Below are 14,746 nucleotides of genomic sequence, written 5' to 3'. Positions count from 1 at the left end.
AGAAATCTTCTGATTTTAAGTAATAAAAATCCACTGATATTAATTGGAAGGAAAATTTGGTGCAAGCTTTAGGTGGAGGAGGGATCTTATGTGTTAACATCAGAAAATGCCACTGGATCCCCTCACAAAGAGGAAAGGTGTCAGTAATGAACTGAACTACCACCTCTGAAACTAAGTGAGCCATCACTGCTTTGCTCCACCTCTCTAGGAATCGACTGCATCCTTTCAGATTTTACTGTAGGTTTGCATTCGCTGCTGATTTACTTACATAGAGAGAACCCGAAAAAGGCTTTCTCAGTGTAGCTTTTCCTTACTTCCTAGTTCAAATGTCCATGACTCTGGATCCCTAGTGTAATTTAGATAATTAATAGGCAGTTAGCTCAGGTCCTTGTTGGAATAAGAAAAGGGGGAGTCCTTTTAAGAAGCTACAAAACGCAGGCTTCTCCCCAGCCACTGACTTTTGCCAATCCTGCTCCTCTGAGTTTCTAGTTTTATCAGGAAAATATCAAGGAAGTAGTGATTCCACCCCTCTGAGTTTTTAGTTTATCATGAGAATAGAAAGAAGTTACCTATCCAGCCCTTGTAATACCTTTTCTACAATTCTGGCCTCCTAAAGGGTTTTGTCCCACTGATTGGCTATTCCCCCAGTTGAACTGCTTAAAAGACTCCACTTGAATCAGTTTCTGGGTCTTCTCTTGGAGCCTCCCTCCTGACAGCTGTGGGAGGAAGTTTCTGGCTTAAATAAATCTTGCCTTCCTCTCCCCTTGTCCATGTGGAAATTCTCCTACATGAGACAAGAACCAAGGTCATCTTTCTTCATGGTCATTTTACGCATACACTAGGAGGAAATAAATCTGACCATGAGCAAGACATGATGTGCCAATGCTTAGACCAACAAGCTGACCAGAGAATGCATGTGCTACAAACAAACGTGTCTTCTGGAGCCTAACAACAACCTGCAAAGGAACCTACACACAGCTATCAAGAGTTGTGTGCCTTTCTACTCTAGGTCTCTGTACCAAGAACACATGTTTTCTATTTTTCCCAAACACATTTGGAAATATGCTGGGCATATGGGTTCCCAGAGGCATCCTGTTCTGAGTAGATAGAAATGCCATTTTAGCACAATCAACCATGCTTCTAAAACTTCCGTATGGAAGTAGATCAGATTGTATAATTCATTAGAGTCACGCCAAGGGCCCCTGACCAAGGCAGCCAAGTAGCCACTGTGGACTCACAATGAGGAGGCCTGCATCCTGTTTTATCTACTCTGTCTGCTGTCACCTGGGTATGTCTGCCTGAGCCCCCGTGAAGTGTCTGTGCCACCCACTCTCTAAGCTTCTCTATTCTGCCTACAGCAGCCCTCAGGCTGGAATGAAAGAGGGGCTCTATAATAAAGGGATTAATGACATAAACATTTCCTTAGGTAGTTTTCCAAATCATGCCATTCAGATGTCCTTCATTTCTAAACAACAGAAAAAGTTCCTAAAATTTTAAGAGAATGTAAGACAAGACAATATCAAGGTCAAGTTTAAGTCTTTATAAACTAGCCTAATATTTTTAATCTGGATGAGTCCTATCTTTAAAAATTCATTTGCCTTGGTGAATTATTATTATTGGTTTTGTTCTTCACCTGATTGAAATTGTCTTACTAGCTATTTTTAATTAAAACAAATTGATGCAATTATTTTAAACATGATTTCATACACAATGTGATACAGCATAGGAGTTTTCTATATTCCCCACTATTCTGTCAGATTCAGTGTTTGTGTTTTAGTATAACAATTTGTTTAGAAAAACAAATGATTGCATAAAAGATGTTACTTAGTTGCAGTTCTGTACTCTAAGTCTATGTTACTGCTCCTTAAGGAACTATACTGTTTAAAACTTCACATTGTTACAATTTTATTTGGCTTAGAGTTTAAATTCAAAATTTTAAGACATCATTGACTTTAAGTATATAAAAGTAGATATATCTTAATACAGCATAATAATTCAATAACAGAAATTGATCACATTTTAATACAATTTAATATTTCATATTTAATGCATTCCGGTCAATATTTATTCAATACATAACTTTGACTAGCTAAAGCATTAGAGGGATTAGAAAGATAAAAATATTATAGCTTCACCATCACCCCCTCAAACATCCAAAAGATTATAAATATACTATATGCATATATCTGAAATGATAGATGAAAATAAAATAAACATACAAGACAAATTATGGGGCATATGAGAAAAAAGGCATAAATTATTTAGGGAATATGACAAGAGATTAATTCTAGTTTGAGAGACACATGGGAATGAAGAATTTAAGCTAAATCCTGGATATAGGATAGGTAATTGCTTTCAGTATACTCAGTAGAAATTTTCAGGATCACCTCCTACATTAAGCACGATTTTTACTTCAGAAAATATAGAACTGTTATATTGATTTTTTCAATCCAGGGGCAAGTCAGAATCATCAAGAGGTTTTTATTTACTATACTCATGTCCAACCTTCCTTTCTCAAATTCTCAACTGATGAGGCTGGTGTGTGTGTGAGAGGGTATGTGTGCATTATTCCTGTCAACACACACACACACACACACACACACTCACACACAGCACAATAAAATGCAAAGGCTATGGTGAAAGCTGTTCACATGAGTGCACTCAAACATTTGTGAAGATGATATTAAGGTTTCTTTTAGAGATCTTATTTGACTATTAAAAATTACAAATTTGTCAATATACATCATTCTTAAAGTCTTCTCATTTTTATTTAAGGTATATGTATTTATAAAGTATACTTTAGTCCTCTCTGGAACTGAGAGGAGAAACAAACAGTAGATAACTAGATGGACAGCTAGTGATCTGATTTACTTGAATTCTTTATGCTGCTTTTTGGAGGAGCCAGAGTTTGAGAAGTATGACATTAAAAGCAATCCCTACTCACAGCTGGTTCACCAAGCCAGGGTTAAATGTCTTATTAAGCCTCAGCCCCACCATTATCCCAGAGTCACAAATCCAGATAGAAGAAACACCAGGCTTAAAATAATCTATGGTCCTAATGGACAGAAAACACTGGACGTTTCAAAATTCTGCAACTTTGGTATAAAAATCTCAATCATAATCGTAACCTTACAGTACCATAAGCTGTCCATTTTAGCTCCCTTCTCCGTCAGTGCATAGTATAGATATGGCTTATGCAGTTTCAGTCTTGAAGCTGAGTGTTGTTCATATAATACATGTACATATAAATATAATTATATTACTGACAGATTACTATTTCTTAGACAATTTGCATGTCATAGAATCTTTTCATTGGAAACATTAGTTAGTATGGAAAATGGCCAAAGTATCTATTTAAAACAAACATGTAGGCTGGTGCCGCAGCTCAATAGGCTAAGCACACCAGGTTCTAGTCCCGGTCAGGGCACTGGATTCTGTCCCAGTTGCCCCTCTTCCAGGCCAGCTCTCTGCTGTGGCCCGAGAGGGCAGTGGAGGATGGCCCAAGTGCTTGGGCCCTGCACCCCATGGGAGACCAGGATAAGCACCTGGCTCCTGCCTTTGGATCAGCGCGGTGCGCCGGCCGCAGCGTGCTGGCCACGGCGACTATTGGAAGGTGAACCAATGGCAAAGGAAGACCTTTCTCTCTGTCTCTCTCTCTCTCACTGTCCACTCTGCCTGTCAAAAATAAAAAAAAAAGAAAATAAAAATTAAAAATAAATAAAAAAAGCAAACATGTAATAGATACCAGAGACCAGTATACAGCAAAATATAGTCAAGGCAGCATGCATTAGGGAATAGTTTAACTTTGTTCAGTAACTAGGTACACCAAGAAAAAGAAAAACCCTTACTGTCCCTTGAAATGTCTCTCCCAGCTTCTCTCATTCAAATAAGGACTGTAATTAACTTCACCATCAGGCCATTGCACAGAGATAGCAGTTTGACTAAATAAATAAAGACATTTTTCCAACCAGTGCAGCCATTTGAATGTGATTAATTATTCATTAAGTAGTTAATATTTTGTAAGACTGTACGAAAAGCCTTAACTAGGATAATAATAAAATGATACACTGTTCTGTTAAAGCAGGAAATTGATTTTTGAGGAGATAACACTGGAAAGTAGGATAAATACTCTCCTTGACTAGGTATCTGAATGGATGCTGAGAATAATTGGATGGGTCTTCCATGGCGACCCACCCTGTCTTTCAGAGGCACCACTAAACCATGGTTGAACACAAAATGTAAGAAGCAGAAGAGAATTTGAGGGAATCAGGTGAGAAGTATACATCCAAATTTTGGAAAATTATTGCCATCTTGTCAAAATAAGAGAGTATTTGTATCCAATTCAAGAATCTAGTACTTGGTGTGAAGGCTGTTATTTTCCACATTGTAACAGTTGAAAAGATTAACCTTATTACTGAAAAAGAAAATAAGCATATGACACAAAATATAATGGATTTCCATAACTTGCTCACACTTACTGTGCTTACTCAACTTGTGCCATGACTAATGCCCTGAAATACACTATTTTCTTCTCTTTATTTCCTTTCCTAGCCAAGTAAACATACCGGTATGCCCCAAAGTTGATTAATGATATTTCAAGTTACCTGCCTATCTCTTACATTTTGATTCAGAAAAAGAAAAAAAAATTGACTTTTTACATCAAAAGAATAAAATTCTCAGTGTAAATTTGACTAGGAATGTGAAAGATCTCTATAATACAAATTACAAAAATTGAATAAAGAAATAGAAGACACTAAAAAATGAAAAACTTCCATGGAGATGAGAATGGATTGGAAGAATTAATATTATCAAAATGTCCATGCTACCCAAAGCAATTTACAAATGCAGTGTATTACCAATAAAAATACCAATGACATTCTTCTACGATTTAGAAAAAATGATGCTAAAATTCATATGGAAACATGAGATGCCAAATACCTAAAGTAATCTTAAACAACAAAAAGAAAGCCAGAAATATCACAATATCCTACTGGGCAGTTATAATCAAACAGCCTGGTAATGGTACAAAAATAGACTATAGACCAATGGAAGATAATGGAAACCCCAGACATTAATCCATGCATCTACAACAAACTAATCTTTGACAAATGAGCTAAAATAAATTCCTGGAAAAATGACAGTATCTTCAACAAATGGTGATGGGAAAATTAGATTTATGCATGCAGAAGTACAAAACAGACTCCTACTTCACACATTATACAAAAATCAATTCAAAATAGATCAAAGATTAAATCTACAACCTGACACCATCCAATTACTAGAGGACAACACCAGGGAAACGCTGCAAGATACTGGCATAGGCAAAAACTTCTTAGAAAAGACCCCAGAAGTACAGGCAATCAAAGCAAAATTAGACAAATGGGATTACATCAAACTAATAAGCTTCTGCACCACGAAGGAAACAGTCAACAAAGTGAAAAGTGAAAAGATAACTTACAGAATGGGAGAAGGTATCTGTAAACAATGCAGCTGATAAAGGGTTAATATCCAGGACCTTTAAAGAGCTCAAGAAACTCAACAAGAAAACAAACAATCCAGTAAAGAAATGGGCAAACGACACAAACAGGGCTCTTTCAAAAAATGAAATTGAAATGGCCAACAGACACATGAAAAAGTGCTCAGGATCACTAGCCACCAGGAAAATACAAATACAAACTACAATGAGTTTTCAACTGCCCCAATTGGGATGGCTATCATCCAAAAATCAAAACACAATAAATACTGGAGAGGATGTGGGGGAAAAGGTACCCTAATATACTTGGTGGGAATGTAAACTACTGTAACTATTATGAAGAGAGTATGGAGATTCCTCAGAAATATGAATATAGATCTACCATATGACCCAGCCATCACACTCCTGGGAATTTACCCAGTGAAACAAAATCAGTATATGAAAGAGTTATGTGTACATCCCATGTTTATTGAAGCTCAATTCACATTAGCTAAGATATGGAATCAACCCAGATGTCCATCAACTGATGACTGGACAAAGAAAATGTGGTATACATACATGAAATACTACTCAGCCATAAAAAGGAATGAAATCCTGTCTTTTGCAACAAAATGGATGTGACTGGAAACCATTATGCCTAGAGAAATAAGCCAGTTTCAGAAAGACAAATATATGTTTTTTCATACATAATAATTAATATACAATACAAAAATGTATATGAATGACATGGACATCTTGTGATATGATTGCCATTTTTGACCCTTGTTTATACTCCTGTGGAACTGTGGCATGTAAACCACCACTCCTGTGGTCTTCCTACTTTTTATTTGTGAATATTATGGTTAGTTGTGAATTAAGCCTGTGATTAGTGTGGAGGGAAGTATATAGTGGAGGGTGGGAGATATGGTTATCTTCTTAGAACTATACCCATGAAATATAAAAATAATGTCTCAGGGTACAATTACAAGAAGCAGTTAGTGGAGAGAAGAGGTGATTTTTGAGATCCTTCCTAAAGCCTAGGGCCATAAAGTACCATCTTCTTTACTTATTTACTGCAGACTCATCTTTTTGAGTTGGAATCTTCTTTGAAGGTAAAGTCATGGAGAACATTTACATCTCCCTCATTTGGATTTTGAGAAAGATCTCCATTCCCTCCACTCTTTTTTTTAACTTCTGTGTATCAATAAAAAATAGGAGTTCTACAAAGTCATATTCTTTTCAATTGTTCATATATTTACAAGCATTATAGAAATTTCTAAAATGTTTTGGGGGATGTGCTAAGTGCTAGTAAAACAAAAATGAAGAAACCACAGTCCCCTCCCTCAGCCACTGGAGAAGACCACAATAATACACAACTGGTGGTAAGACAAGTCTGTTTAGGATTATACTTGGGGTCACAAAGAATGTGTGGTAGAAATAAGATGTATCTGTATGTCTATATGTTATCTTTAAAAATGTTCTTATATTTGTATAGAAAATAGCATTAAAAATTCTATACCCATATCAGATCAGAAATGCATAATGCCTAATAAACATATGATTTTTTTATCACCAGTACTTATTATTGCTACTATACTATTATATTTGGCACATCTGTTGGGGGGTTGTCATAAAGCTTCAATAATCTGTACCTTATTATTTCATTTTTTATTGAAAAGATCTTTTTACAACAAGGTATAAAAAGACATTCTAGGGAAAACACTTTAAATTAAATTATTTACCAGAAGACTATTTTTATATATTACTGGTGTATTAAAATTAATTCAATCAAATTCCATTCACTTTTCATAATGCATGTGGATAACAGCTACCATGAAAAAAAATAACTACAAGTGAAAGATGTTTTCCTACTTGTGCTCATTTTTTTGCTAGTCCTCATTTTTCTTTCTAATTCTATTTGTGAAAGTTTGAATCTCTCCTTTATAATGCCCCAGGCCCATAATTGCTTCTTATGACAATCCTTTCAGGATGCTCACCTTATAAATTATTCACTATTTTTGAATAATGCCTTAATTTCCAGTGCACTCTGTGCTCCTACTTCTTCTTCATTATTTCCCATATTTTTTATGCCTTTTAAAACTTTACTTCTTGCTTCTGACCCTGAGAGGCCACCATAGGATGCCATTGCTACAAGGAGTTCATGAATCAAGTGCTTCTGTATTTCCCTCTTTCACTCTTACTTCAGCCAGGCTTTCTTCTGCTGTTCTTTTGCTTCCTTCCATCTGGAGTACTCCTGTCTCGCCTAGCCTATCCTGTGTCCACTTCCTCCAGAACCTGGTTCTGCATTAATTTCCTTCAGACAGCATTTCTTGTCTACCCCACCTTAGTTTACTCTGTGAACTTTAGGAATTCGTGTCTAAACTATGTTTTGTCATACACTTGGAAAGTGTTTGATTTTATAAGCTTACTCATTTTAGTTCCATGTTATATTATTCTTTATGATTTTACATTTTATTAATCAGTTTAATCTCTTATTTTTCCTTTTAATTAGCATTAATTATGGGTATTATTACATTGATGTTTGTATATAATTTTGGTTGCTTGACATCTGTCACTCATAAGACACATTCTTTTGGCTAATTGTTTATCATTGTATCCCCAAACCCTAGAGAAATATACATAGTATGTGCTCAATAATGAAATATCATTCTGGATGTGAGTAGAATAAAAGTACTTGCAAATGCTCTCTGATTTTTTAAAATACCATTTTGTCTGGAATCCCTCACAAGTTTTCTAACAGTTGGAATGGATTTGGTTGCAAGATGCAGAAAACCTAACTAAGATTTAAAGGACACCAGCTGTTTACTTAGCTGTAATTCCAAAGGTGAGCATGTTCAGTATTGGGTTGGCAACCCAGAACCTGGATACTTCTCATCCTTTTCCTCAGCAACTGAAGCTGACTGGTTTATTATCTCAGCCATGAGGCATCAGAGTCCAAAACAAGAAGCAAGGGGAAGCAGGTGATGTCAAGACATGGGGACATCTCGCTCTTGTTACAATCCCCTGAATCCCTTCAGGCCCAGGGGCCTTTCTCCCATTCCAATGACAAAAACTGAGTCACAGCACAGGCATTTGCCCTAGAGGTTAAAGCTACCTGGGATACCTTCAACCCCATATTGCAGTGCCAGGATCTGTGTCCCAGCACCACTCCTGATTCCAGCTTCTTGCAAGCGTGCACTGTGGGAGGCAGTAGATGACAGCTCAAGTTCGTGGGTCCCTGCCTACCTATACAGGATTCCAAACTCCTAGCTTTTGCCTGGCCAGGTCACAGCTGTTGCATGTATCTTGGGAGTAAACCAGTGGACAGGAACTCACTCGTTCTCTCTCTGCCTGTCTCTGTGTCCCTGCCTGGCAAATAAGTAAGAAAATAAATAAAAAATAAATATCACATGTCTACTGTCTACTTCTGGACTAACCATGCATACAAGGGAAGGCACTGCTATTTATTGCTAACCCTGATTCATCTGAACTGTCTCGGCACAAATAAAGAGAAACTGCTAGGTATGCAAACAGCATTGTGCCTGCTCTTCTGCTGCTTAGTTAAATGAACTCTGTTTGCCTCAGAACTCTGAAGTTCTTAAAACTGTTTAGGTTTTCCCTTTTTCTCCCTACATTTTCATCATTAAGTCTTTGCTTTCAAAATCTTGTCCTGCTTAAAAGTTGCCTTTGAACCATTCAGGTTTCAACTAATAGATTTCTTTTATTAACTCATTTTCATACTCAGTTTCTCCATTATAATTCTTTTCATTTCAAAATAATTCAGATGTATACTTTCAAAGAAGGACAAGTTTATTTTGCCCCTTCCTCTCCACTGCTCATTTATATTCCCATTTCTTGACTGTATTCAGAGCCTCAGAGGCCAAGAATATGTCATTTGCTGTCTCTATAATTGCCACCAGCATTTCACAGGTGCAAAAGGTACCTGAGGTGTCCTTGCCTTTTAAGACCAACCAGAGTCAGGCAGGCTTGAAGAGAAAGCAACAGGAATCAGGGTTTTATTGCCAAGAATTACAGGTCATATTGCAAATGCCCTCTAGCAACTTGTTTACGTTCGATTCTTTGCATATTTGCTTCTTACTGGCATCAGGAAGTCCCAGAACACAGTGTATTTCCCACTGCATTCCACCTTTTCCAACATCTTTTGCAGAAGGAAAGAAAGAAGCTGGGTTTCCATGGTAACACAATTGTGACAATTGAGGGTATCTGGATATAGGTGAGATAACTCCCTTTCAGTTGCAGTGGGAGAGGAGAAATGAAGTTTTTTCTTTCTTTCTTTTTTCTCCCTGCAATGTATTTCTGAAACTAAGGGGGCCCTGCAGTGTCAGGTACAGTGTTAAGTTTTCACTATCATACAGATTTAAAGCTCTTGGGAAAAATTCAATTTCATCTTATTTCACGTTTATTTTGCCTTTCCTACAAACAAATGAATGAAGACTTAAGTTTTTATAGCTAAAACCACTCTTGGAATAGCACCTATGTGGGCATAGAAATGAATATGATTAAGGGATCAGGAAATAAGACACCTATCTCCCACCCAAATTTTGAAAATTCTCTACACGTCCTGACATCCTTTTTAAAGCAGCTAATATTTCAATCAGCTTTTTACATACTGCCACAGATCACTGAAGTCCCATTATCCAAAGCAGAATAGGTGAGAAATATGTTCCTACCTGTTGTTTCTTTTGCCTGTTGGTAGTTAAAAATCTACTTCATGGGATTGGAAATATAAATTGAAGCTTATTTGTATGAGAAACATAAATGAGCTGCAACTACCCTATGGGATGGAATCCCTACAGTTTTTATCAAAAGTCAGCATTAGTGAAAGGTCAGGGAACATAGCCTAAGAAATATCAAAAAATCCCCCTCTGTATTACGCTGAGTAGAGGGACTAGGGAACTCACTGCTATTTTTGTGACATTTTCTATCAGATGCACTCCATTCCAGAGTTTCCCAAGTTTTGAGGACCTAAGAGTAATGAACACAATTGCTTAAGGCTACCTTCAGGACCCACAAACCCAAAGCAAATTAAACAAACAAACAAACAAAACAAAACAAAACCCTGAACCCATATTCCTTGCAAACTGAGTGGATTTTCAGTTCCACTGTAATGTAAGGTACTAGATGCACTGTTAGATCTTCACAAGATAGAAATATTTAAATCCCCAACAAATCTCTATATGAAGCACCCACGTGAGCTCTCTCAATTTTACTTCAGTTTTTCACAATACTCTTCTAGGATGAGATATTAGACGCTCTGGGGTTTCAATTCCCTCAAAATACTGCTGAATCTTTGTTCTTTTTACAATCTGTCTTCACTGCTGAATCTGCTGGTCAGGTATAATTGCTTGTATTTCTGATAACATATAACCAAGACACAACAACTGAGTTACGCAGTCAGCCCTCCATATTCGTGGTTTCTGCCTTCATTGCAGAAGGGAACTATTTGATAAAAACTACAAATGTTCTGAAGGCATACAGACTTTCCTTATCAGCACTCCTTAGACAACACAGAATAACAACCATGTATATGACATTTGCGTGACAGTGGGCATTTATGCAATCTAAGGATAATTTAAAGTATATGGAAGGATTGTGTAGGTTTTATTCACATGAAAACAGTACATCATTTTAAATAAGGGGCTGGAGCATTGAGCTTTTGATCTGTGGGGAGGAAGCCAGGAACCAATCCCCCAAGGATACTGAGAGGAGACTGTGTCTCTTACCCATTCTAAGTTTGACAGGACACTTGCCCAGAATTATTTCAAATGAAAACTTGCTTACTTATACCACACGTATGTGCAAATACAAATTATCCAGTGTAATATAGAGGGAGTGACAGGGCGGTGGGTCATTGCTTTAAAAGAAAAGAAAAAGCATGATTCTGCAGAGCTGGATCATGGACTGGATGGTCAAAGAACACCTGCAGTTTCGAGGAACTCAGACCAAAACCGTCTTCGCGTAAAGACCTGTGGGAAAGAGGAAAGGTGGAGGGCGTGCCGCGATCTAGCATCAGCACCACAGAACGCACCATCCGTCAACGGGAAATGGTGATGGGCAGGTGTGCGCCGGTCCGAGAGGGACCAACAAGGTAAACTCGACAACCAATCATTGCAAAAATAATAATAATAATAAAATAAAATACAAAAACCCAGCAATGTCGGGGAGGCAAGCTCTGTCCTGAACTTGACGGCACGCGTGGGAGGGCGTGTGTGTGACTAAGACCTACGGCCGCGTTTTAGAACAGCAGTAAAAGGGGGCGCGCGGGGACGACGGCGCTACTGCGGCACCGCAGTCGCCTCCTCAGGGCCGGCCACGTCTCCCGCCCTGACCGCCGAAGTCCCGGCTTTCCCTCTGCAGCCCGCGTCCCACAGCACGGCTCCACGCCGACCCCGGGACTCGTCGCTCCCGCCTACAATGCACTCGATCCCCTGCCGGAGCAGGGCACAGCCACCAGCCCCGCCATCCCTGCCCCTCCCGAACCCCACCAGCCCCGGCCCGGTCTCCACACCCCGGCCCTCCGAGGCCCGCGAATCGCGAGCTCCGATTGGCTTACCCATGCCTCCGTCATTGCCCAGCTCACCTACCATTGGCCAGCAGGTCGTGCACATAAGCCCTGGGTGGTGGGGAGGCGGAGCCTGCGAATACACGTCTTCCTGATTGGCTGAAGCGGAGGGCATCACGTGGCATGAGGCTGCTCCCTATTGGCCGTCAAGGCTACCATGCGGTCCAGAGACGCGATCTGATTGGCTGCCATGAATCCCGGCTTCCTACTAGACGTCCCCTGCGGGCTGTTGCTATGAGGTGTCCCCTGCCCTTCCGCAGGCTGGCGGAGACTCCGCTCTCCACGTTTTCCCTGTGCCCGTGGGTGACAGGGCGTGGGAAGAGCTGGACCACAGTCGGGCACCGGGAGGGCGGGGCTCCGGCGACATCACGGGGCGTGGCCGCGAGCCTGCTTCCCGACAGGCCTCGTGTCATCGTGTTCACACCACCTCAGGCAGAGGCCTGGAGGCGCTCGTCCCCTTCCACAAAGCGCACAGACAGCGCAGTGTCAGGCAAAGGCCCTCGCGCCTGTTGAACCCCGTGCGTCTCCAACTCTCGCTCCACGAAGCCTGACCGTGGGCGCCTCGAGGCGACTCGGCGTCCGCATCAAGCGGGAGCGACACGGTCGCAGCCCCCAGCCCAGCGGCGGGGCGGAGCCCGGCGGCGAGAGCCCCCGGGGCTGGTTAATCTCAGCACGGGCCGACGTTCCGGCGTGGCGCAGAGCCTCTCGGGAGCGCGCGCGGCCGGTCGCCTAGGCGACGGCTGCAGGGGCGGGGCTGCGCCGCGGGCCCCGCCCCGAGCCTCCAGGCTCCGCCCCCGGCAGGGCCGCGGCGGGGACTCGGGCGCGCTCCCGCGCGGGGAAGCGGCGGCGGCGGCGACGGCGGCGGGCGGGGAGCTGGGCGTGGAGGCGCGAGGGGCGGGGCGGGCGGCACTGCGGGCCCGCGGCTCGGGCGGCTCCGGCTCCGGCTCCGGCTCCCTGCTCGCCTCAGCGCCTGCCGTCGCCCGGCTCGGCCCATGCCCAGGGCCGCTGCCGCCTCAGCCGCCGCCGCGGCCGTGAGGTGCGGGCGGCCGCGGGAGGCGGCGGCCGGGTCCGGGGGCGCAGCGCGGCGGGCGTAGGTCTATGTCGCGGGCGGCGGCGGCGGCGGGGGGACGATGCGCGAGTACAAAGTGGTGGTGCTGGGCTCGGGCGGGGTGGGCAAGTCCGCCCTGACCGTGCAGTTCGTGACGGGCACCTTCATCGAGAAATACGACCCCACCATCGAGGACTTCTACCGCAAGGAGATCGAGGTGGACTCGTCGCCGTCGGTGCTGGAGATCCTGGACACGGCGGGCACCGAGCAGTTCGCGTCCATGCGGGACCTGTACATCAAGAACGGCCAGGGCTTCATCCTGGTCTACAGCCTGGTCAACCAGCAGAGCTTCCAGGACATCAAGCCCATGCGCGACCAGATCATCCGAGTGAAGCGGTGAGCGGGCCCGCGGGGGGCGCGCGCCCCGCTCCGCGCCCTCCTCCTCCTCCTCCTCCTCCTCCTCCTGACCCCGCGCGCGAGGGCTTTGTTCCACCCCGGAGACCCGGCGTCCGGCCGCCCCCGGCGCCGCGCTTTGTCTCCCACGGCGCGGGTGGGAACCCCGCAGTCAACAAAGTTGGAAGTCGTGCGGGGGGACGGCGGCGCCTGACAGCGGGGCACGCTCCCGCGCGGGCTGCGGGGCTGTCAGGTCGGAGGCGGGAGGCCCCTGTCCGCCGCGCTCTACTCGGGGTCGGTGGGAAACTTGGAGGACGGGGCGCGCGCGACGGCCCGGTGGGGTTGCGGGAGCCCTGGCCCGGAGCGGGACCCCGGCGCCACTCAGGTTTGGGAACGCGGGCTAAGTGTTTAAGAATCGGCCTGCTGTACCCGCTCAGAAACGGGGCGGCGGAGGCGGCCAGGTCTGCAGACAGCCAGGTATTAGCTAATTTAAAGGTAATGCAAATAAACTGCCCCAGAGCAGCTTGGTCCTGAAGCATGCATTTTTGAAACAGGAAAGACAGCTTAAATGGTTCAAAATTTTTTTTTTTTCTCCTAGAATTGACTGACTATATTTTCCCTGTAATTTCAGTGTCAGGAACGTAATATCTTAGTTCAAAGTTTTGGCAAAGTTTTCTAATTGCTATTTAATTACACATTACCCCTTTGTCTGTTCCTTATTAGTTAAGGCTTGCTGGCCATTTTCGTGTCATTTTCTTTTGTTGCTGCCTTATTCTCCCTGTGAACCAACATTGAAAGACATTTGCTGAAAGATGGTTCTAAGAGTGATGCAGACGCGATGAGTTGTAAGTCAGTTTGAGTCTACTAAAGAAGTCCTGTGTACTCAGAGGATGTTCAAAAATTCATTACAAGTGGTGGATTTTTAACACAACTTAGGAGATCACAGGGAAGACTCACTTCCCCTTGTCTCTTTACATAATTAACTTTAATAACTAATTTTATGTTCTTTCTTGCATTAAGTTCCAAAGTAGAATAAAGTGTGTATTTTTTTAGTCTTTACTGCTGTTCCCAGGTCTGTAAATCTGACAGCTTTTTGCTTCTCCAGTCTCATTGTTTCAAAGTTATATATCTGGGATTAAGAGAGAAACTATTTTGGTTTCAAACTAAGTGTGTATCCGATATTTAAGGAGCTACTTTTTAAGTGGTTCAAATCCTTTAACATGACTTCTCCCCAGTACTACTCAATTAAACAGAAAACTATAGTAAAGTA

At 42.5% G+C, this 14,746-nt stretch overlaps 1 protein-coding gene and 1 long non-coding RNA gene across 2 annotated transcripts in view; one reads left to right on the top strand and one right to left on the bottom strand.

Annotated features, from left to right (window-relative positions):
* The window catches only part of LOC149124516 (uncharacterized), a 56,437-nt gene extending 43,705 nt beyond the window's left edge, over positions 1-12,732 (bottom strand). Inside the window, exon 1 of the long non-coding RNA XR_016212745.1 lies at positions 12,058-12,732. This is a non-coding gene — a long non-coding RNA (uncharacterized LOC149124516). The remainder of the gene's footprint in view (positions 1-12,057) is intronic.
* A 291-nt stretch (positions 12,733-13,023) lies between these two features.
* RAP2A (RAP2A, member of RAS oncogene family) overlaps positions 13,024-14,746 on the top strand; it is a 40,430-nt gene continuing 38,707 nt past the window's right edge. Inside the window, exon 1 of the mRNA XM_051850525.3 lies at positions 13,024-13,479. Coding sequence (XP_051706485.1) covers positions 13,166-13,479 — 314 coding nt within the window. The 5' untranslated portion in view covers positions 13,024-13,165. The remainder of the gene's footprint in view (positions 13,480-14,746) is intronic.

Source organism: Oryctolagus cuniculus, chromosome 9, assembly GCF_051225735.1.
Source record: "Oryctolagus cuniculus isolate XC-2025 breed Fujian yellow rabbit chromosome 9, ASM5122573v1, whole genome shotgun sequence".
NCBI classification, from domain to species: domain Eukaryota; kingdom Metazoa; phylum Chordata; class Mammalia; order Lagomorpha; family Leporidae; genus Oryctolagus; species Oryctolagus cuniculus.
Note: the sequence above shows the minus strand (reverse complement) of the source record. Positions and strands in the feature narration are given on the sequence as shown.